The sequence below is a fragment of the Podarcis erhardii genome (genome assembly GCF_964252035.2).
Source record: "Podarcis erhardii genome assembly, chromosome: 1".
In the NCBI taxonomy this organism is placed as follows: domain Eukaryota; kingdom Metazoa; phylum Chordata; class Lepidosauria; order Squamata; family Lacertidae; genus Podarcis; species Podarcis erhardii.
Window position 1 is genome coordinate 85,853,373 of NC_138497.1, and position 23,015 is coordinate 85,876,387.

The 23,015-nt window shown below is 40.7% G+C and overlaps 1 protein-coding gene and 1 long non-coding RNA gene across 9 annotated transcripts in view; one reads left to right on the forward strand and one right to left on the reverse strand.

Moving 5' to 3' along the window:
- Positions 1-23,015, forward strand: part of AGBL2 (AGBL carboxypeptidase 2) — a 29,129-nt gene that overhangs the window by 3,233 nt on the left and 2,881 nt on the right. For 3 of the 8 annotated variants that reach the window (XM_081838181.1, XM_081838180.1, XM_081838186.1), the window contains 13 exons: positions 128-235; positions 691-841; positions 3,631-4,410; positions 5,741-5,900; positions 6,731-6,857; positions 7,368-7,468; positions 7,942-8,072; positions 8,771-8,837; positions 10,750-10,869; positions 15,957-16,145; positions 17,670-17,786; positions 20,450-20,516; positions 22,791-22,982. In XM_081838181.1, coding sequence (XP_081694307.1) covers positions 128-235; positions 691-841; positions 3,631-4,410; positions 5,741-5,900; positions 6,731-6,857; positions 7,368-7,468; positions 7,942-8,072; positions 8,771-8,837; positions 10,750-10,869; positions 15,957-16,145; positions 17,670-17,786; positions 20,450-20,516; positions 22,791-22,982 — 2,310 coding nt within the window. The remainder of the gene's footprint in view (positions 1-127; positions 236-690; positions 842-3,630; positions 4,411-5,740; positions 5,901-6,730; positions 6,858-7,367; positions 7,469-7,941; positions 8,073-8,770; positions 8,838-10,749; positions 10,870-15,956; positions 16,146-17,669; positions 17,787-20,449; positions 20,517-22,790; positions 22,983-23,015) is intronic. The other 5 variants (XM_081838182.1, XM_081838183.1, XM_081838184.1 and 2 more) reach the window with 5 other exon arrangements.
- Positions 19,642-22,881, reverse strand: LOC309328592. The gene is made up of 2 exons (XR_014150834.1): positions 22,770-22,881; positions 19,642-20,339 (listed from the first exon to the last, which is right to left on the reverse strand). It is a non-coding gene; the product is annotated as an uncharacterized lncRNA (long non-coding RNA).

Genomic DNA, 23,015 nt, shown 5'->3' on the forward strand with positions numbered 1-23,015 from the left:
TTTTCCTTGTCATACAACTAGAGATTGAGGGGAAATACTTCAATTCTTATTTAATGTCTTATTTTTTTTTTTCTAAAAGTACAAATAAGGCCACAATGGAAATAAATGTCATTGTGTATTTTGTTAGAGTGGGTTCCCCCTGAACCTGAACCTTTCTATCAGCCAACAGAAAATGAAATGGCTCCAGAAGTAATGGGAGAGGATCGTGGAACTGTTGTCTATGTCATAGATCCAGGTATTTGCATATATACACTGACAATAAACTGTAATAAAAGATATAGTACATTGCATATAGTGTCTGTTCCAGTAAACAAGAATGCAGGCATGAAAAATGTAAACTCGGAAGTCTGATTTTTTAAACAGCCTGAAATTATTATAAATAGTGAACAATTGAATTCTAAAAATAGTAGCTGCCTCAAATTTGTAAAGTTTCTAACAGCTCCATTGGTAGCCATTATGGGGGAAAGCACCTGTGAAACTACAGCATCTTTAGTTCTTTGCCCTGTTCTTAGAAAATAGTAATGGAAGCCAAATTGAAGTCATCTTTTTATTTGCAGCCAGTTTTCAGTGCTATTTGTTCATGGTTGCTCAGGACTGAGTAATTGGTTTTGCATAATTGGCACACATACCTGCTAATTGAGACAAAACTGCAATGCTAAGTCAGTGATAGCTATGCTTCCTCTTCTGCAGCAACCAAGGGTACCTGTTTCACTGGTTCCCGAGTTGGAGGGTCAAAAGAGCCCATCAAATCAGCTGCAGTCAGCTTAAGAGATCCAGAAGACACCACGCTGTTGTTTGAATCACGCTTTGAGAGTGGGAATCTCCAGAAAGCCGTCAGGGTGTGAGTAAAAGGAACTATCTGGAACTAAAAGAGGGAAAAACCTTTTAATATTATGGTTATAATGGGTGTGGAACCTCAAACCTGGGGCCACATACAGCCCTCCAGGACTCTAACTGGCCCTGGCACTCTTCCTCAGCCCCACCGCTCACTGGTTCTTCACTGCTTCCTCCTCAAGTGCTTTTGTTTGAACTGTGTCCTTGGACTTAAATATGTCTTGCTTGCTTGGCTGGAGAGAGATGGGGAGGGGGTGTAGAAACTTTTCTAGAGGTGGAATGCAGCATACAGTGGTACCTTGGTTCTCGAATGGTTTAGTTGTCAAACAAATCAGCTCCCAAACCCCACAAACCCAGAAGTAAGTGTTCCGGTTAGCGAACGTTTTGTGGAAGCTGAATGTCCTATGCAGCTTGAGTGCAGGAAGCTCCTGCAGCCAATCGGAAGCCGCACCTTAGTTTTTTAACTGTTTCAGGAGTTGAACAGACTTCTGGAATGGATTAGGTTTGAGAACCAAGGTACCACTGTATTGTACAAAGGTAAGAGTCATATTTTTTGTTTTGCCTATTTTTGCCTCTAGACTTGCCTACTCTGAAAAGTAGGCTGAAAAGATTCCCCACCCTGGGTCTGGGTCATCAACTGACAGTTCTCTTTAGCTTTTTCTATGATCTTGCATTGGTATATCACTTTTTGAGACTTTCTTTAAGTACTAGCATGCCCATCATACATGCCTAGATCTTCAAGTGCTGCTCATCCATCTGATGCAATCCTAAACAGGTCAAACAGTTTTTGAATATCTTATGACCAGAAATTTATTGAATATATTATGGGTATCTTATGACCAGAAATTTATTGAATATATTATGGGTATCTTATGACCAGAAATTTATTGAATATATTATGGATAGCTTGTATTTATTATGTTACATTATTCCAAATACCTTTAATTATTGCAGTTCTGTGGACATATGTGGGCAACTTGACCAGCTCCCTCAATACTCCCTAAAAAGTCTTATGGTACCTTAAAGACTTAACAGATTTTTTGTGGCATAAAATTTCTGGTAGTCTTTAAGTTGCCACAATAAATTACTGTATAATTCTGTTACAGCAAAGTCTCCTCTGAAATGTCCTTTGTGAATTTGGCATTTTATCTTATGCTCAACATCACTAAAGTATGAATGCTAGTTTGCTGAGGTTTCCAGTGCTTTGAAAATGTGTGTGTATGAAAATGTCTACACGAAACTCTAGAACAGAGATTTTCAAACTGTGTGTCCTGGCACATTAGTGTGTCGGCTGCTGTGTGTAGGTGTGTTGCACTTCTCCCAGGGCTGGGAAGGGGTTAGTTTAACCTCTGGTTTGCTAGTAAAACTGTGTCATGAGTTGATGCCTGTCTAAAAAGTGTGGCACCAACATGGAAAGCTTGGGAAGCTCTGCCCTAGAGAGCCACTTCAAGCAAATAATGACAATGCTGAACAAAATGGACCAATGGCGTGACTCAGTATAAGGCAGCATCTTATGTTCCAAATAATCAATAAAATAAATGTTGAAGCTGAATAAGAAACATATTACGCATGCTGTGTTCTGAGGATATTTAATATTAACAGAATTTGCTAAACAGCATCAAATTATTAGGTAAGCATTTCCTCACCAGTGAGCTTGTGTGAGTGCATTGAAATAATATTTAAAATATATACTGCACTTAGCTTATCAGTTCTTTGTAGTTTTGATAGAGCAGCCACTTTCCCAACTGCATGCAATTTTTTTGTTGAGCTTTCAGTTCAGCAGTTTTCACACCAACTCTAAACCGATTTAAGCTCAAAGTGTGGGGTTCTATTCCAATCTTGTCCAGTCATGGTTATTAGCTAATGCCCAATTAATTGTCAAAGCAATCAGCTCATGAAGTTAAGGCAATTATTAATATGTGTACACACAATGGCTTGGGCTTAAATCCATGCCTTAGTCTCCACCTGACCCTTGAACACTAGTAGCTATTTAATTTTTTTTGAAAAACTATATGCCAAAATTCATGTCTAATTTAGATCTGAATGCAGACATTGGGGCTTCAACATCAAGCCAAGTGTTTTTCTTCTCTCTCTCTCTGTCTCTCTCTCTCTACTTCCATTTTGCTTAACTTCCATTCAGCCTGATGAAGCTTCTGTAGAACTCAAATGTTCCTCATTATTTTGTTGGTTCTAAGGAAGCTAATGTGCATTTTGGAATTCTTCTCATAGATCAACAGGGCTTCTTTGCTTTCTGTATCTCCTATCAACCAACTATTCAGGGTTATTAGCAAGCAATCATCACTTCATTTCCCTAAGGAATTGTTGGCCAATAGCTATAACCACACCAACCCAGTTGATTCAATTCAATTCAATTCAATTAAGTGAAGTAAGGGGACTTTCAGATGCTCTATTTATTGAGCAGTTATCCCAATCTGTTTGCAGGGAGGCTAGATGCTGTTGGCTATTTAGTGAGCATTCATCCTGATTTGATTGTTATACAATTTTTGATTGAGGTTATACAATATTGCATCAAGGAAGTGTTATCTCATGTTTTCCAGTGTATTTTCCTGTCACTTTCCTTATTACAAAAAGTCCAGTCATGAGGAAGTGGGTTTGTTGCTCAAGACCACCCAATCAATTGTAATTGTGCAACCTGAATTTTTTTGGTATGTTATTGAATCCCACCTGGAATCACCCTTAGTCTGTAGAATTTTGATGATATGTAACATTTCCCTCCATGGACTGGAAAGTTTCTGATGGCTTCTTATGCATTTTTTCTTGATTACTGCATTTCAGAGGCAAGTATGAATATGAACTCACATTGCGGACAGATCTTTATACCAGCAAGTACACGCAATGGTACTATTTCAGAGTACAAAATACTAGAAAGGATGTCACCTATCGCTTCACTATTGTTAATCTGATGAAAGCCAAGAGTCTCTACAGTGTAGGGATGAAGCCTCTCCTGTACTCTGAAAAGGATGCCGAGTCTCATGGTATTGGCTGGAGGAGAGAGGGCAGTAACATTAAATATTATAAATATAACACAGAAGATGGTCAGACCCTATATTGCCTCACCTGGACATTTCGTTTTCCACATAGCCATGATACATGTTATTTTGCTCACTTCTATCCTTACACCTATACAGATCTGCAGCACTACCTCATGACTTTAGTAAATAATCCACTCTGTTCTCAGTATTGCAAACTTCGCCCTCTATGCCGCAGTCTAGCTGGGAACACAGTCTACCTCCTCACTATTACCAATGCATCCAAAAATGCCATTGCTGCTGCTGCAAAGAAAGCTATTGTACTAAGTGCCAGAGTTCATCCTGGGGAAACAAACAGTTCGTGGGTGATGAGAGGCTTCCTTGATTTCATCTTAAGTGATTCCCCTGATGCTCGACTCCTTCGGGATCTCTTCATATTCAAGGTTGTGCCCATGCTAAACCCAGATGGAGTAATTGTTGGAAATTACCGCTGCTCACTGGCAGGAAGGGACTTGAACAGGAACTACAGAACAGTACTGAAGGAATCCTTTCCTTGCATTTGGCACACTCGAGCCATGATCAAAAGGTGCGTGACAAACCATTTTATGAACTGGATCTGAATACCTGGGAGCAGAGTAGGTGAAATTCAGAACCACACAAAGGAAACCATTATAGAGCCTTTGTGACTAAATGTGCATTTTTAGTAATCTATATATATTTTTCAAATTGAAAAGATTATGTACATTGGTTTAAGAGTCTGCACTGGAATTGTGTTTTAATCTGTTTTTATTGTTTTATCATGGTTTGTTGCTCTTGATTTGGGAATGTTTGCAAATGCAGATCAGGAAGAAAAAGAAATAGTTCTTGAGACAACTTTAAAAATTGAATACTTGTCTTTCCTGGGAAACATAAAAAGATAGTTACTGTAAACATGAGGGGGAATGCTGTGCATGAACAGAGATCTGTCCATAGACAATTTCCATGGCAGTTTTGTGTAGTGTATGCAACTATAGTCGCAACAGAGCATTCCTATACTTCCATTATAACTAAGGAGAGCAATAATCAGATTGAAGCACATGGTCTCTAAACCTGCACAGTAGTGTTCATGCTTCAGTCCCTTCTCCCTGAACATGGGAGAGAGGCAGAGACTGCAGTAACTGTGATTATATTTACCCCTTTTCTCTTGGGGGGTCCCAGGGGAGCTCTGTGGATGCAGTGGCTGATCTTCCTTGTGTATCTGTGATCCTCATGAGCGTTTGACCAACAGTGGCAATGGCTGCAGTGCAGTGCCTGGCCTTTGCCAAAAGAGAGTTTACCTGTGTATGGGGCTGAGTACCTCCTGTGTGTAGGACACAGCTTTCTGCTGTTGGAGGAGGAAAGAATGTCATAGCACATACAGTTTGCACAAGAGGATATAATATTCGCATATGGAAAGATGGGTGGGGAAATGAAGGGAAATGATGTTATTTTGCCATTTGTGCCAGTACCACATGCTGTTTGGTGCTTTTCATGCATGGCTAATGTGTGAATGGCACTGGTGGGCAACATTGTGACTGATGAATGGTGATAGAGTTACCCAGAAAGCTGTGGGAATGTCTGCCAGTGTTGCTGTGGTTTCTTTTGTTCCTGCAGCTGTTACTGTGCTTTCTGCTTAGTTGTTGCAACTCCATGGTATTGCAACTACATTAATACAGCATTAACTGGGAACATAGGATCAGGTTGCCTTTTTACCTTAAATAATGAAGCATCGAATAGAGGCCTAGCTTAAGGGATTTCATTCATTCAGGAATGCTTCTAGAACTTGTTCCAACTACTTAATTCTTCCACATCGGTGGGAAAGAAATAGAACAGTATGTTTATTAGTGTGCAGCCAGCTAGCCATTTATATGTTTAATTGAGTTTGATTTCTTTGCAAGGGTCCTTGAGGATCGTGAAGTTCTGTTGTACTGTGACTTCCATGGACACAGCCGGAAAAATAATATATTCATGTATGGCTGTAACAACAAATATGCACAAGAGCGATTATTCCATGAACGAATCTTTCCTCTTATGTTAAGCAAGAATATTCCTGACAAGGTGGGGTATAGTTTATAGGAAGATCTTAGTTCATTATGAATTATGTGTTGGAAATTACCTTTTGTTGCAATGTGTTTTCCTGTTTCAGTTTCTTCACTCAGTTCTGAGTAAAGCATGTCTCCACATTTCCTTATCTCCTGGGTTTTTTAATGAGAGTGTCTATAAATTACCTTAAAGCTGGCTATTATATCTGGCCTACTACTTCTTATCATGATAGGAAGATACTTTTATCTTCCTAACAATTTACATTATAATGCCCAGATTTTTCATCACTTAGCTGAAGTAAACATTCTGGCTTATATTTTTTAGATTCAGTCATTCCACACTTGAAGTGATATGACAGCAGATGATGCATATTGAATCTAGGTTGTTTTTTCCTGCTTTGAGCTAAAATATAATTTCAAACAAACTCTTCATTTGGTTCCAATATGAGATTAGTAAAACATTGGGTGATATCCAGCTAAGTCATACTTGGAATAGACTCACTAAAATCAATGGGCTAAAGTCCATTGATGTTAGTTTGTTCAATGACTAACATTAGATGTCCAGATTAGTTAATATATACATAAAATGGGCTTGGGTGATGATAATTTAGGAATTGACTGGGAAATTATATATGTTGAATATACAGGAATTTTTAAAATACTAAGAATGGTCCTATATAGTAATGTAAATAGAGAAGATGTTCTAGTATTTCAAGAGGTGTCTGCTTGGCCACTGCGGGTTAGATGGACCCTTGGTTGATCCACCAGGGCTTGTCTTATGTTCTAAAGAGAGATAATAAATTAGTTCTTAAAATACAATCTAATTTTACCAATCTGGATGTTTAGTTTTCTTTCAACAGCTGCAAGTTTCAAGTCCAAAAGTGCAAAGAAGGAACAGGACGGGTTGTGATGTGGCGAATGGGGATAGTGAATAGCTATACTATGGAATCTACATTCAGTGGGACAACTCTGGGTAAGTGTACATTTTTGTCCAAGACCAAAGCAGACATTATCTGTCAATGAAAAGCTGGTGGTATACCGCAGTACAGTAGTGGGATGTAGCAAAGGAGTGACTGACTTGGGGGGGGGGCGACATTCACTTTTGGCCAGCCTTCCAGGGATCACATAGCAGCTGTGAGTGTAGCTGCCCCACATTATTGCAACCACAGGACACATACATGCACATGCATGCAGAATACACACAGAGGCACGCAGAGCCTTTCCCCTCAGCTGATCCATTATCACCTCCATCACATCTATTTTTCCTTTATCATGCTCTGTAATTTCTGGCTTGTCATAACACTGGATAGAAAGGTAGGAAGAAAGAAAAGAAAGAGGTTAAGTTATAACCTCTGTTTCAATCATCAATGTATTCAATAGTTTTAAAAGACATTCAGCATATAATTTTTCCATGCTGGATGTTGTGTACTGGAGTGTAATTTGCTAAAGACTGAAGAACTACTTGTGTGTTTGTCTTTCTCAGGCAATAATAATAACTCTCATTTTACCTATGAGGATCTCAAATCTCTGGGCTACCATGTCTGTGACACCTTATTGGACTTTTGTGACCCTGACCGTTCTAAGGTAAGAGTTGCCTGTTACTGCCAAGCAGGGTCAAAGGACAATGATGGACCAGCCAGTGTCTTTAACTATTTCCTGTTTTTCTGAGACCAGCCTCTGATACTGCCTTTTTTACTTTTCACATTTTGAAAAGGTGTCTATCGAAAGCCAGAGATATTTGGATTTGTAATGGAAGCATGGTCGGATACAAATCTGAGACATGCATTTAGCAAAGCTCCTAGTTTCCTTTCGGCTGCTCATATATCTGAGATGTGCAAAAATCTTCAAGTAGTTATTATTTATTTCATAAATTTATATACTGCTTGATTGTAAGAAAAAACCCCCAAAGTGGTTTAAAAAAACCTTGAAATGGTTAGCAAATCTATTCTACCCTGAGTGCTTCAATTCTGCTCAGATGAGATATTTGCTAACCAAAAAACTGCATTATGTAAGTTTTTAATCGGCAGTTTGTCCATGCTTTCTACCCTTTCTCTTAGTTTCAGCAATGCCTATCTGAACTTAAGGAACTACTGAAGCAAAAAATCCAGAGAAAGCTCTCAGAGCTGGGCCATGTACAAAACATAGATGGTACTTGGAGTGACATCTCTCTATCAGATGTTGAATCCAGGTAACTCAAGTCTGCAAGCTTTTACTGACTCGAACCTTAGAGAAATGACAAGGAAATAGTGCTGACAACAGGTGACATTCCAGGCTTTATTGACAAATTAAAACCTGACATATCACCCAGTCCAAATGGCATCTACTAAAAAGTTCTTAAAGAACTTAAATGTGAAATTGCTAATCTTCTTAAAAAATATGTAATTTGTCCCTAAGATCAGTCCCCATACCCAAGGATCAGATGTAATACCAGTTTTTTTTAAAGGATCAGAGATGATTTGGGATATTACAGGCCAGTTAGCTTACCATCTGTTCCAGTACTGATTCCTACTCTCTGCTTCCTGTTTCTTAACTAATTACTGACTCATAAGAGGTTCTCTCCTCTTATTCCATACCTGCTAAGTTTACCCAGGAAACATTGGTCTAGGATTTTATGAAAAGCTTTTTCAAATTCTAAGTACACAATGTCAACTGGATCATCTCTATTTCACATATATTGTACAGGAGGCAGAATAGCAGTTGCTGGAAACCACAGGAGGAAAAAGTGCTCTTGTGCTTGAATCCTGCTTGCATGTTTTCCAGCCACTGTTCAGCCACTGTGAAAACAAGATATTGGACTGGATGAGCCATTGGCCTAATCCTGGGGGTCCTTCTTATGTTCTTATGTTGCCCTGCATCACACCAATGGTTTCTTTTTCCTTTAATTAGCACAAGTGGCTCAGACAGTTCCCAGTCAGATGGCCCCCCTGCACATTTGCTCAACATGGATGAGAAGGTGAGAGTTATTCATTTTTTGGTGAACAAATCTACCTGGAAAAATATAAAAACTTCAATATCCTGGTCCCTTGTAATGGAATGGGGACACTAACCTTACTACAGATTGGGTTGCTATTGATGTTAGTGGCTCAGAAAGAGACCATTACAGGAGATGTGCATTCTGTTACTGGAAAGAAAAAATGCACATATTTCAAAGGATTTAATGAAAAATGGAAAAAATTGATTGAGGCTTTTTTATTTTGTTGCTGTATCTGTTTTCTATAGTTTATTTTCCTCATGCTTTTTGTACTAATTTATTGTCAATGAAAAGTATGCTAGTGGTATTGTAATCTATGCAAAGATGTTTCTTTTCAATACTAAGCTTGTTTTGATACTAGCAATTGAAATTCTACATTGTATAGTCACACTGGCTGTTTTTGGAAAACACATTTCAGCAAGTTCTTTTAAACATGCCTTAAAAGGCTAGGCATTTCTGCAAGAGAAGGAGGTGCTTTCCATTTGCCTTTTTCTATTTAAAGGACACAATTAATATCCTAGTTCTTCAGTGATATAGCAAGGAGTGCTCAGTCTCTAAATATTTTAAAAATCTACACACACCCCATAGTTGAGTTGATTTTGTCAGTTGTTTTCTGTGAGGTGCCTTTGAGACCTGTTTCCACATAGCAGTTGCTAGAGTAAAACATGCATGAACTGGAAGGAGAATTGCATTTTCCTGCCAATAATGTAGTGTGGTTTTAGTGCTGGGAAAATGCAGCCACAAAATTTATATTTTGAATGAAGATAACTGGACTGCCTGCAACAAATAAGTAAAGCAGGCACTTCTGTCTTTCGGAAGATGGCAATTTGTACAAGTCCTAAGAAAACTATGCTACTGGTTGCTATTGGAGCCTGGATAGGTAACTTATTAGGACTATGCTGTGAAAAAGAACAAGAATTATACTGTGGGTGGGACTTAAGAACTGAGCAGAAAAATAAAACAAACACTGAGAGATAAGCTGTATTTCCTATGCTTGTTGACTCAGAAGTAAATACAACTGTGTTCAACAGAACTTACTCAAATGTAAGTGTGCACAAGATTACAGCCTAAATGCCACAGAGCAATCTCAATAATTTCTAAATTATTATTTATTTGGAATCTAGGAATAGAAATAGAAGGAAATAAAAATGGACTTTAAGGCCTGGTTTGCATGTCACACTAAACCATACCATAGTTTAGCATGAACATGCAGGTGTACAAGCTGTTTGAGGGGAAACCATGGCTACTTTGCTGCTCCCTGGTCATTCTGCTGCTGTGCTAAGCTACGGTTTGGTTTAGCATGCTGTCTGAACCCAGGCTCATGCCTTAGCTCTCTCAAACAAGCCATAAGACAGTCAGTTGCAGCTTGTGATTAGCAGACTCTCCAAGTGTCCCTATTTTCCAGGGACGTCCCTGATTTAGAGAAAACATCCTGGGTTCTGATTTGATCCCGGAATGTCCCACTTTTCCTTAGGATGTCCCCCAGCCGTCTGAAGGCAATCCTGTATAGGGAAGGTTGTTTAATGTTTAATGTTTACTATGTTTTTATATATGTTGGAAGCAGCCCAGAGAGGCTGGGGCAACCCAGTAAGATGTGTGAGGTATAAATAGTAAAATTATCATTATGGAATGGGATGCCCTTATTTTCACTGGAGAGAACTAAACCACAAGCCTGGATTTGGCAAAATGTTATGCCAAGCCATGGCTTAGCTCAGGATTGCAGATCAGCAGAATGACTAGGGAGAAGCAAAGTTGCTGAAATCTCCTCTCGGAATCTTTATGCTTGTTTAGTTTAGTTTAGTTTAGCATGCAAGCAAAACCATTGTTTGACTGCATTTAGGTGGTAATTTGGAACACTTTCACAATTGTGTTGTTATGTTTTTATTCTCTGAAGGATTTTAATGAGAAGAAGAAAAAGAAGAAAAAGAAACAACTCAGAACAAGGAAGGAAAGGAATGAGTTGCATCAGAAACTTACTCTGAGTCAAACACCAAAACATAAGAAAGATATCCTGGTAAGAGGCAAATTAAAACAGACCAGATAAGTGCCTTTGCTGGAGGAGGACAGCCAGCTAGAAATGTTTCCCAATGGAATGCAGTTCAACTGTTTGGATATTTCACTAGTTTTCTGTCTAGTGAGTGTTTTTTTGTTGTTGTTTTTTTTTTAATTCCTGCATTGTTGAAGTGGTCTAGGTTATTCTCATGACTGACACTTTTATGGGGCTGAATGAGACACTTGCCTGAAGCCTCAGGCCATGGGTGACAGATCAGTCCCTTTTCTCCCCCCTCACAGTCCCACCCCATCCCCACAAGTGATTACTCTTACCTCCCCAGTTTTGCTCACATCATCCTCATTTTTTGTTTATTCTCCTACACAGTAAATTGATGGTGCGCTGCCTCCATACGTCTTTTAAGTTTGGTGCCACTCCTCCTACTCCTCTGTTACTGGCCATAGCCAGGCCTCTACTGACTGACTGGTCACTTACCACACTACTGTCCTGCAGCAAGCCTGGTCAGTGCTGCTATTTCTTGAGAAATCTAGGTGGGTCACTCATTGTCTCATGGAAAGGTCTGGCTTTCTTGGGCTGCCAGGTGGCAACAGGGGTTGCCAGTGCTTGTTGGGTTGGCTGTCTGATACTGTCTACTGACATAACTTAGTAGAGCTTCGTTGTTAGAAAGACAAGCAGAAGCTTCTCATCTTCCTCAGTCCTTCATCATTGACATGACTGCACTAACTAGCCTGGGCAAGACATGTAGTGGTTTGGGAGGTGCACTTTTTAGAGTGGAAGATTTTTGAGGTCCTACATGCCCCCAAATCTGGCTGTTCAGCCAGCTACCTCACTCTGTCACTTTTTGGCTCTACAGCCAGCTTGCTTCCTGCTTTGAACATTAAGTCTCCACACTCCTTTCCCACTTTCCGCTGGCTGGGAGGGAGTGCCAGTGAGAAAAAAGTGGAGGTGCTGGCAGCATCCTGCCTCTTTCTGTGCCTTTGGTTTTCCTGCAATTCACTCCTCCAGGTAGAGCGTGCTAGTTTGAGCAGCAGAAGGGAGAGTGAATGAGCAGGTTTATTGCTGTGTTTTGTTCAAGTCCATAGCAGCAGTGGAGGGAAGTGTGTGTTCCCATGCCTATACACCTACCTACCCCAGTCTGACCTAGTGGCAGAAGGAGACTGAGAGAGAACGCTTCTTTCTTCTTTCCTACCTGTACTCCTTCTCTTCTTGAAGCCAATGACCTTGCAACATTGTCCAAATAAGAAAACTTCTGACACGTGAAAGGGAAGAAGGGAAAGAGAGAGGACGAGTGTGTGCCAGAATCCAGACAATGATGTTTCATAGCTGTGCTATCCCAATAGCAGACTATATATAATCACACACTCAGCCAGTTCCTACAGACCAGCTTCAATCTTGTTGTGCACCAGAGTAGAGCTTTCATAGATCATAGTCAGCTTCATCAGATGCAGTCTTGAAGGTGCCACAAGACTCCCCCTCTGGAAAATTTAGTGTATGAGGAATAATAGAGAGCAAGAGTGAGAGAGCTGCTGTTGTCAAACAATACCATGAAGAACTTTGGCAGTGGTACACATAAGTCAGTGAGTGTGGGTATGACAATGAATATGCCATGCTCTATCTCTTTCACATTGTATCTGTCAACAATGGGGCATGCATAACCCAGCTGTAGAGGGGTACCACTGAGCCTCTTGGGCTTGCTGATTAGGAGGTCAGCTGTTTGAATCCTCATCACAGGGTGAGCTCCTGTTGCTCAGTTCCAGCTCCTGCCAACCTAGCAGTTTGAAAGCATGCCAGTGTAAGTAGATAAATAAGTATCGCTGTGGCAGAAAGGAAAACGGTGTTTCCGTGCACTCTGGTTTCCATCATGGTGTTCCATTGCACCAGAAGCAGTTTAGTCATGCTGGACACATGACCTGGAAAGCTGTCTGTGGAAAAATGCCATCTCCCTTGACTTGATAGCGAGATGAGCGCCGCAACCCCATAGTTGCCTTTGACTGGACTTAACCATCCAGGGGTCCTTTATCTTTTTTTGTTAACCTTCTAGTGTTTGTGAGAGAATATGGGGGCAGGACAATAGATAATGTTGGAAATTAAGCAGTGTGTAGGAGTGATGGCTAATCTCTCTCTGTTTATGAATGAGAGGTGTGTGAGAGCACCCTGAATGAGGCAGAGGCACCATTTACTGCTCTGCCTCAGGTAGCAAAATATATTGGACAGGGCCTCAGTATTCTGCAGAAACAATTACTGTTTTGTTATAATTTGTTCGTGACTTCTAAGGCAGCCCACCTATTAGCCACACTGAGCCCTTTATCTCAGGAGGTGGATTGGGAGTAGAGAATCTACATGCTCCCTCTGGCCTGGCCACCCACCCACCACCATTTTGCCTGCTGCCACCAGCCTGCCCAGCTTCCAGCTACCCTCCTGCTGTCTACTGTGCAGCAGCCAGTGGCACCCACTACCTAGCATTTTAGGAACACCACTGCTTTTCCACTGCAGTGCTGAGTTATTCTGGAATGTCCTTCCTTAGTGTAAAGCACCTCGGGCAAGGTGACCCCAGAGAGCATCTGTGCCTCCCCCCATTTTTTAAAGTTCAACTGTACGAAATACAAAAGTTTGTTAATGGCACAGGATTGCTGTGAGGAAGCAGGTAGCCTTGTTAGTGTCTGACACATAATTATTTTTCTTTTTAAGGGGTCATATGAATGATCTGTACCTAAAGGGTACAGTAGGAGACCTTACACCTAATTTTTTTTTTTAACTCCACAATTATAAATGTGACATTTTTAAAGATTACAAAGCAGAGTGGGGATGAAGGTAGTTGTTCCTTGTCATCATTATGGGCACTATCCACTATACCCTTGCAGGTTAATTATAGTTCCTTAACATCCATCTGTCCAGCACACAGCTGTTAACATTTCTTATATGCTGTGGTCTAATTAACTAGATTGTGATTCATTAGTAGTGGTAGTAATGATAATAGTAGTAAGGGTTGCCATATTTCAAAATGGTTAGTGGGTATGCTGTTTTTCTTCAACTGTCAATAAGTGGCTGCCTACTCTTTTCCTAGACAGGAGATAGTTTAGTTGCACATATAGCAACGCCATCCAATGCATACCTAAAGGTTGCATTCAATGGTATATCTTATAATAACAGAAGATTATTTAATCCATTGGAGGCTTGCTTTAGCCAAGTTAGGGGGGGATTTTTGTCAATTCCTTCACTACAGTACCCATGCCACCTGCACATAGTGTTTGAAAGGGTCATCCAATCCACTGGAACAGATTTTGGAGGCATGTAGGGGTCTGCAGGAAGAAGGTGGAATCAGCACAAATTGGTTCTATCCTCATTCCATTGACAGAAGTAGCCACTGAATCAAAGAGCTTTCCATCAGCAGGAGTGACACAGTTGGATATGACCCTAAGATTCTGTCATTATCCCCCCTCCCTACAGAAAAGCATGGGGGATAATTGCATTTTGTAGACTGAAATTCACTACAATCTACTTTGGATGTGAAGAGTTCCATATTTAATCCCTGATTATTTTCAGAAAAATAATCTCATAGCAAGGCTGAAAAAAAGATCTGCCTGAGACCAGGAAATGTTGCTGCCAATCAGAGTAAACAGGCCTGACTCAGTTTAAGAAGGTTCATATGTTCAACTAGATACACCAAATAAAATAAATACATAAGTCAAACAAAAAACAGGAGTATTCTTTCACAAAGTGTTCCATTTATAGTTGTGTCTACACTAGGGTGTCAATATATATGGGGCACTGTTCCCATGTTTGTGTTGTGTGTGCCTTCATTCACATGCTTTCACACTGTTCATAAGTATGACATGCACTGATACTCGTATCATTTTGGCACCAAGCTAAGATGTATTTGTTTGCTCAGGCATTTTAATTTTTTGTTTTGTTTTAATGTCTTTCTCTGCTTTGTTTGTTTGTTTGTTTGTTTGGCTACCTCTGTGCATTTTTTATGAGTTTGTTCATTGTTTTATTGATATGGTTATTATAGTTTATTTTCTGTTGCAGCCTGTCCTTTTATAAGAATTGATGAAGGGCAGGCAATAAATATTTTAAATTAAGAATATATCATACACAAATGATAAAATCAAAGACATACATTTTCTTAAAAGACAATACAGAAAGAATGCAAAACAAGGCAGTGGTGTAGCTAGGGCTTTTGCTGCCCAGGGCAGTCACTGAGTTTGCTGCCTCTCTCACTGTTCATCATCTGGGAGCCCCACCTCCATCAGCTACAGAGCCTGGCAGCCTGTGGGCGGTCCCTTATGATGCAGGAGTGGTGGGTTAAGATGAAGTGCTGACTCCTCTCCACCATCAGCTTTAGTGCAGCTGATGCCTAACTTCCACTCAAGACCAGCAACAGACCACATTAAGAGTCCCAGAATGGGGCCCAGTGGAGGCTGAACTGGGCAACCAAAGGATCCATTGGATCTTACATAGGCACACTAAGCTTAGAGATCCAATTTGTGTTTCTCTACTGTTCCAGCTTGGTGCAGCAAAACCTCAAGAAAATAGCCCTTCTCACCATCTACCCTACCTCAGGAACCAGAAGGAATTCAAATTGACAGTGGATCTCCCACTCTCATCATCCTTCAGGGCAGGGCTAGCATTGTTCTGTAGGACTGGAGAGATGTAATTTCAGATATTCAATCAGCCACAAATTGACCATCTGACCTTGGGCCAGTCACCATTTCTCAGCTTATCCAATGGTCAATGGTATTTTATCTTCAGTGTAAATGAGACTCTGCTTTTGTAGCTGGTTGTATACAACAGTGCCCTCTTTATGTATTCACATGGCATAAACATGTAGGTTGCCCTCTAGATCCAAACACACACACATTATAAGCAAGCAATACTCCAAAGTGCTTATCTTGTAACCTTGCCATTTAAATGGTTTAATCCTGATAAAAGACCCTGTTTCCAAAAAGGACAGGAGATGGTAGTCTGATCTCTTCACCACTTTTAATTGATCTCTGAGACGTTGAGGGGAGGAAAATAATAAGGGGGTTGGCCGGGTTGGCTGGGCTGTGTGCACATTACTGCTTACTCCAGCTTTGCTTGGAGGGAAGCCTTCCCCCACCCCTTCCTCTCTCCAGGTTTTCTCTCTCACACAGTTGCAAAACCAGACTGGGCAGCAGCCCATCTTCTGCTTCACGGGGAAAGGGGAAGGAGGATCTGCAAAGGAAAGGGGAAGCAGAATCGCTACTGGGCACCAGGCACCATCCTGCCAGCAAAGTGCGGCTAGAGTTAGTTGCCAGGTGAGAGGAGGCGCAGCGAGGGAGAATGATGAAAGGAGCACACATCCACCCCACCAGCCAAGCACCGCTTGGGGTGGCCTGCCCCCTGTACCCCTCCCTAAACATGCTACTGAAACAAGGCAACTAAATGGCACATTGTAGGTCAGCAAAAAGAGGCACCTACTTATTTCCTGAAGATTGTGGGAGGGTGTAATTAGATAGGAAGGCAATCAGCCTGTTCTGTAGCCAGCTCAGCTTGGCATGCCTGAGATCCATCACATATACAGAGACAATTTGATCATTAGCATTTGCCAGTGGCACAGGGAGATGGGACCAGAGGTGTAAATCAATTTCTTTGGCTTTCTTGTCAGATGGTGGGAAGGGGCAAACCTTCGCTGCAGGTGTGAAAGAGTTGTTTTGAGTGGATGTGACCTACAAGTAGTTTCTGGATTCAAATAAGTTCCACTGAGGAGGCAAAAAGTGGAGGGTACTAGCTTCTTGCTGCAATAGCATCAATGGCATTAGATAACTGACTTCTTTTATTGTATCTCTGTTTGTGAAAGAGGAAGCCAATGAACTTTCACCATTGTGTCACCCTGTCCTGTACTCCAAATCTGTTAGCATTAGTAGCAGGTTGTGAGGCCCAGACAAAACCATGCCGATGTTCTTTACCAACTGCTGGTTGGTCATCCTGATCTGATTAATGGATGAGTAATCAATGAAATGACTTTATAAAAAAGATATTGGTGAAAGGACATTTTCATTATTTTGCATTTTAAGACCATTAGCAAGGTTTGAATAACTCTAATTGTCAAGGCACATTATATCAATAGACCACCCATATCCAACTATTTTAATTGATTTAGAATGCATGATGTTCCAGAACTCATGTTTATTATATTGATCAGATGGCAGGCATACATACCTGAAGGAGCGTCTCCACCCCCATCATTCAGCCCGGACGCTGAGGTCCAGCGCCGAGGGCCTTCTGGCGGTTCCCTCATTGCGAGAAGCAAAGCTACAGGGAACCAGGCAGAGGGCCTTCTCGGTAGTGGCGCCCGCCCTGTGGAACGCCCTTCCAGCAGATGTCAAAGCGATAAACAACTACCTGACATTCAGAAGACATCTTAAGGCAGCCCTGTTTAGGGAAGTTTTTAACGTGTGATATTTTACTGTATTTTTGGTTTTTATGGAAGCCGCCCAGAGTGGCTGGGGAGGCCCAGCCAGATGGGCGGGGTATACATAATAAATTATTATTATTATTATTATTATTATTATTATATGTACAATTTTAAATTGATAAATGTTCACTTCTGTAACTGCAGAGACTATTCAACCTTCAACCATGTGTGAAGTATCTTGTGCTGAATGGGACTCTCTCTGTGTGACTGTTTCCTCCTCTGAATTTCTTGACTCTCCTCTGCTTTTCCTGTTTGAATGGAATAAGGAGTCTCTGTTAAGAGACCTTGGACAGCATCCCATTGAATCCTTTCACTGTGATTTCAGAGTGAGCCAAGATACCATCTCTCTATTAAATTCCTTTAGGAAAGCACAATTTCTCCAAGTGTTGAAAAAAATCATAGCCTTTCCAAGAGATCATGGAGAGACAACAGTTCAGAACAGAAGAACAAGCAAATGAATCAAGTACTCTGTGTGTGTCAGGTTGGTTTGTGGAATCTAATTTTCTGTTACAATTCACTGTATGCTCAGTGCCTTTCAGATGAAATTTATAAGTGTATTAGTACACTAAAGAACTGCATTACACAATTCATCTTGGAGACTGACCCATGATATGAATAATAAAGGAATGTGCTTGAAATAAATATTTGAAAAATACTTTAAGGAAATGTTAGATTGGATATAGTGTTGAAGCATAAACTTGTTCCCTTTTGAGTGCATATGTTGTAGATGGCTGCACAAAACATATTGCCACACTACGCATAACGTTTTATCTTAATTACTAAAATAACATGTGAGTGGTGGACCATTTCAGTGGTTATTTGGCGACCATACATTTAGAGAGCTATAACAAGAATTTAATATAGGGCTTTGGTTTTCAACCAGTGTGCCGTGGCACTCTGGAGTGACTTGAGAAACGTTCAGGAGAGACAGGGGAGCTGTCCTTTCATTAACTTATAGCTCATATCTTCCTTCATTATCTCTCTCTTTCCTTCTTAGGAACATTCAGGGGAGCTGGCAGCTTTAACTTGCAGCCCATTATCTTCCCGAAATAAAACAACAGCAAAACTGTTTATCTTCTTAAAATCTTCCCCCCAACAAAAATCTTCCTCTCAGCTTCACTAAGTAACAGTTCCTTAGTTTTACACAGAGGGCTTGAGAAATGCAAGAAAATAGCAAAGTAGCTTTATGGTGTGTGTGCCAAGATGTGTGTGTGCTCTATAAGAAGGGATTTAAAATAACCTTGAAAGTGTCTGTGTTTCCCTCTCCTACCTCCAACATCCCTCCCTCCCTCTTCTTCTCTATATCTCGCCACAGGCACTCCCCTCTTCCTTAACAGTCACCAAACTTTATCAGGACAGGGAGAATGTTGCAGAAAAGGACAGTGTCAACTTACACAACACTGTCAAACTGATAGTTACGTAAATTCAACTAACAAATATACCCACAACGTAACTAGCTGTGTTTAACTATATAAATTCCTTATACATCATATAAACATAAGTCTTTTCACATTATCTAATTGAGTAGAAGAAATTAAGAACCAACATTTAGAACAGGAAATAAAAATAGATCAGTTCTTATATACGTAATGTCCAAATAGAAGCTTTTGTGTTCCACGTATGTACAAATGAATCAATTTTTTAAAGCATAATGTCCAAATAAAAGCTTTTTGTGTTCCACGTGTGTCTTAGCGAATACAAGTGTCAAATGCAACAACTTTAAGGAGCAGGCTTGCAAAAGATGAACTTTTCTTTGTAATGTTCCACATCTGCCTTTGCAAAGTATGGTTGTTGTATGCAGCTGCTGTGTGCAGGTATCAGACAAAGGATACGAAAGATCTTAACATGTGCCTTTGCAAAATACAGTTGTATGCCGGTGTCAGACGAAAGAACTTAAAACGTGACAAGGATTCCCGGAATAATAACAAAATATTTCTCCTTCTGATGTTAATCTTGTTTCGCCCTCCCTCCCCCCATTTGTACATTACCGGTAATTTAGGAAAAGGCATGCTGGGGATGCCTTGCGGGATGCATCAGCTCGGTCCTGCAGAGCAGTGGCATTACTTGGGTTCCCGTCGACACATGCGTTCCCACTTACACGTGCCCCAAAAAGGCACCGAAAAGGGGCATGGCGGAATGGAGTGGGGGCGGAACGGGGAAACCCCCACTTATGCATGTCCTTTAATGGAACCCCAGTGTAAGTGACTTCCACGGAGGAGCAGCAAAAAGAACATGGTTGGTCAAGGGAGCCGTGGACTCAGGTTGAAAACCACTGATATAGGGTATCACAAAGATGACTGACATCAGAGCATATAGGAAACTACAAAGAGAGATGCTTGAACCAAGAGCTCTTTTAATATTGCCAAGGAAATTTAACAAGATTAGAGGGCTGATAAAATGCTTTGGAGAAATCCTACAGTACACTTTGGACACACCAAAGAGAGATGAGAAGATATAAAAATAACCAAACTTTACTGTCAACGGTACTAGAAACCTTAGCACCTAATATAGTTAGTGGGCATTTACTGGAAAATATGTGTGGAGGGAAATAATGGGGTAGGAACACTTACAAAGGAAGTCCCTTGGGTTTGAGTGCATACTTCTAATATGAAAACACCGAGAAAAGGATAAAGAAGGGATCACTGCTTCCCAACATGCAGCAAAACAGGCATATGTGTGATCTTCACATGATAGATGTCCACAAGTGTACTATACTCTTTCCTATACTTATGCAAACCAATGTGAGAAAAATGCTGCCTATGAGGTACATCTAAAATAAAGTGGTGTTGGAGGCTTTGAGGTAAGTATCAGTCCATACTGAAAGATAGCCTTTTCAGCATTGCTTAGCTTAGTTTTTGAATTGAATAAAACAAATATGTGATCAAAAGCAGAAAACAGACCCTTGCAAAAGGACAAAGGCAATCTTCCTGGTTGACTGAAGAGAAGAAAGTCTGTTTATCTACGGGAAAGGTAAAATAGGGTACGGAAATGTTTTGGTGAGCAACACCTGGACACACATGGGCAATGAATGTGCCTACATGGTGAAAAAAAAAGACATAGGGTGCACTTTAATACTCATTATGAGGCATATATAAAAATAAGAAAGTCAGATACTGATTTATTCTCTACATTTCTTTTATACAGAACCGAAATCTAGAAAATTCACTCTCTACGTTTGTGCAAGAAGAAAATGTAGATAAGAAGTATCAAGGTGAGGGATCTATCCTTACACACATTGCAGAAAATGGCTTTTTTGGGGGGTGTATACATGTCTGTGTTATGGTGAAAAGAAAGTTGTGGCAGACAGGAGCCACCAACATGCCACCATGATTAACTATTATTGCTTTATAAATACACAGACATGATGGGGACAGAAGGCAAAAGTTTACTCCTTTTCCCTAATTTCCAAATTGCACCTGTAGCTAGGCCCATGTAAATCAAGTGATAAATTTCTCTGGATTACATTATAATCAAAGCCTAGTCCAATTCTCATCTAAGGGAAACTAAGTGTCCACTGCCCTTTTTTACAGTGGTGTACATAAGCAAATATATGGATACGCATCTGCTTTTTCATGTACAGTGGTACCTCTAGTTATGTACTTAATTCGTTCCAGAGGTCCGTTCTTAACCTGAAACTGTTCTTAACCTGAAGCACCACTTTAGCTAATGGGGCCTCCCGCTACTGCCACGCTGCCGCTGCGCGATTTCTGTTCTCATCCTGAAGCAAAGTTCTTAACCCGAGGTACTATTTCTGGGTTAGCGGAGTCTGTAACCTGAAGCGTATGTAACCCAAGATACCACTGTACAGACAACGGCCAACTGACGTGTGATTGCACACGCGCACACAGTTCCAAACCCAAAAGTGACCCAAAAATGCCACTAAAATATCACTAACATAGTGGAATAGGGGTGGGGTGAAAAACTTTATGCAGGCCCCACTAACATGCAGGGGATCCTGAATAACCTCTGTGCAAAATGAGGATTGCCTGTACTGTACTGTATATATAAACAAGAATTTAAAACAGTTTTTGTATACTCCTAAGTACAAGGCAGAGGATGACATATATTTCTGACAGGGGAGTGGCATCTGTAGTTCGTTAAGGGTACTGGGATTTGTAGCTCTTTGAGGGGTCAACTACAGTTTCCATAATTCTTTGGAGGATGTTATGTGCCTTAAATGTGTGTTGAATGTGCCTTGAAACGTATATAGTGTGGATGTGACCATGTTGCTGCTTTTCAGTTAATAATTTCAAGGTTAGCAAAAAGTGTCTTTCAGCCATCAAATACCTGGATATACAGAAACTTTTTAAAGTTCCATCTGAAAGTTAATAATTAATTAATTAATAATACCCCACCTGTCTGACTGGTTTTCCCCAGCAACTCTGTGCGGCTCCCAACTGAATATTAAAAACACAATCAAACATTAAAAACTTCCCTAAAAAGGGCTGCCTTCAGATGTCTTCTAAAAGTTGTGTAGTTTTTTATCTCCTTGACATCTGATGGGAGGGCGTTCCACAGGAAGGGCGCCACTGCCTGGTTCCCTGTAACTTCTTGCAGTGAAGGAACCGCCAGAAGGGCCTTGGACCTCACTGTCCGGGCTGAATGATGGGGGTGGAGACACTCCTTCAGGTATACTGGGCTGAGGCTGTTTAGAGCTTTAAATGTCAGTAACATCACTTTGAATTGTGCTCGGAAATGTACAGTACTGGGAGGGAGACAGATGCACCCCACTCAGAAGGGCATTTCACAAATACTGAACTGCCACCAAGGCTCTAACATGGGTCAACACCAACTGGGCACTAGCCAGAGGTGTAACCACCAACAGAGTTTTTACTACTGGTTGTAGGCACTAAGATGGTTGATAGTAGGAGAGGTGCTCTTTTAGGTACATGGATCTCAAAGTGCCATCCTTCATTTATAACCAGTACAGCACTTTCAGGACCCATTTACCAATTTTGCAAGATAGTGGTATTTTAAAAATTCAAAAAAGAAAATGGGTGGGAATTGGCATCCACTTGATAAATAAGGCTGGCAATATTCGCTGTTGTGCTTTTGCACACTTTCTGGGTTTTTTCTTTTTTTAAGGTAAGCAGACCACCACCACCCCATGCCCAGAAAAGAAAAAGATAGTGGAATGTATGGGAGGAGTGAGTATAGGGAGGGGCATAAAACTCAGGCAGCCCAGATGCATTCTACCAAGCTCTACCCGTTGGTATGGAATCGCAGTTAAAACTGTGACTGAAAAAACAGGGCTATTCAGCTCCACTTGGCAGTTGTGGAAGCAGGATGCCACAATTGGATTTTGCCCATATCTTTCTTTGCAGACACTCTAGGGGGCAATATTGAGCTATATCAGAGTATTTGTCACAGACATTTATCTTGCAATGTACTGAATTCATAGCAGAATATAGGCTTTCTGGTTGCAGAGGATATTTTGAAGACATTTTACGTCCCTTCATCTTACCTCTGTCTTTCCACTGTGTAGAACTCACTTTGGGTAAGCAGAACATCCCAATAATTGAACCTGAGATCAAGATCAAGGGTCCCCAGCCGCTCCTCGTAGCTATGATTCCATCAATAGAACAGCGACGGAGCCTCACAAAGTCATCCATCAAACAGCACCCATTTTCCTTCCATTTACAGCCTGATGAAGAACTTAATGAGAAACAGAATGCAGGTACAGGACTGGGGTAGTTAAGCAGACAAATTT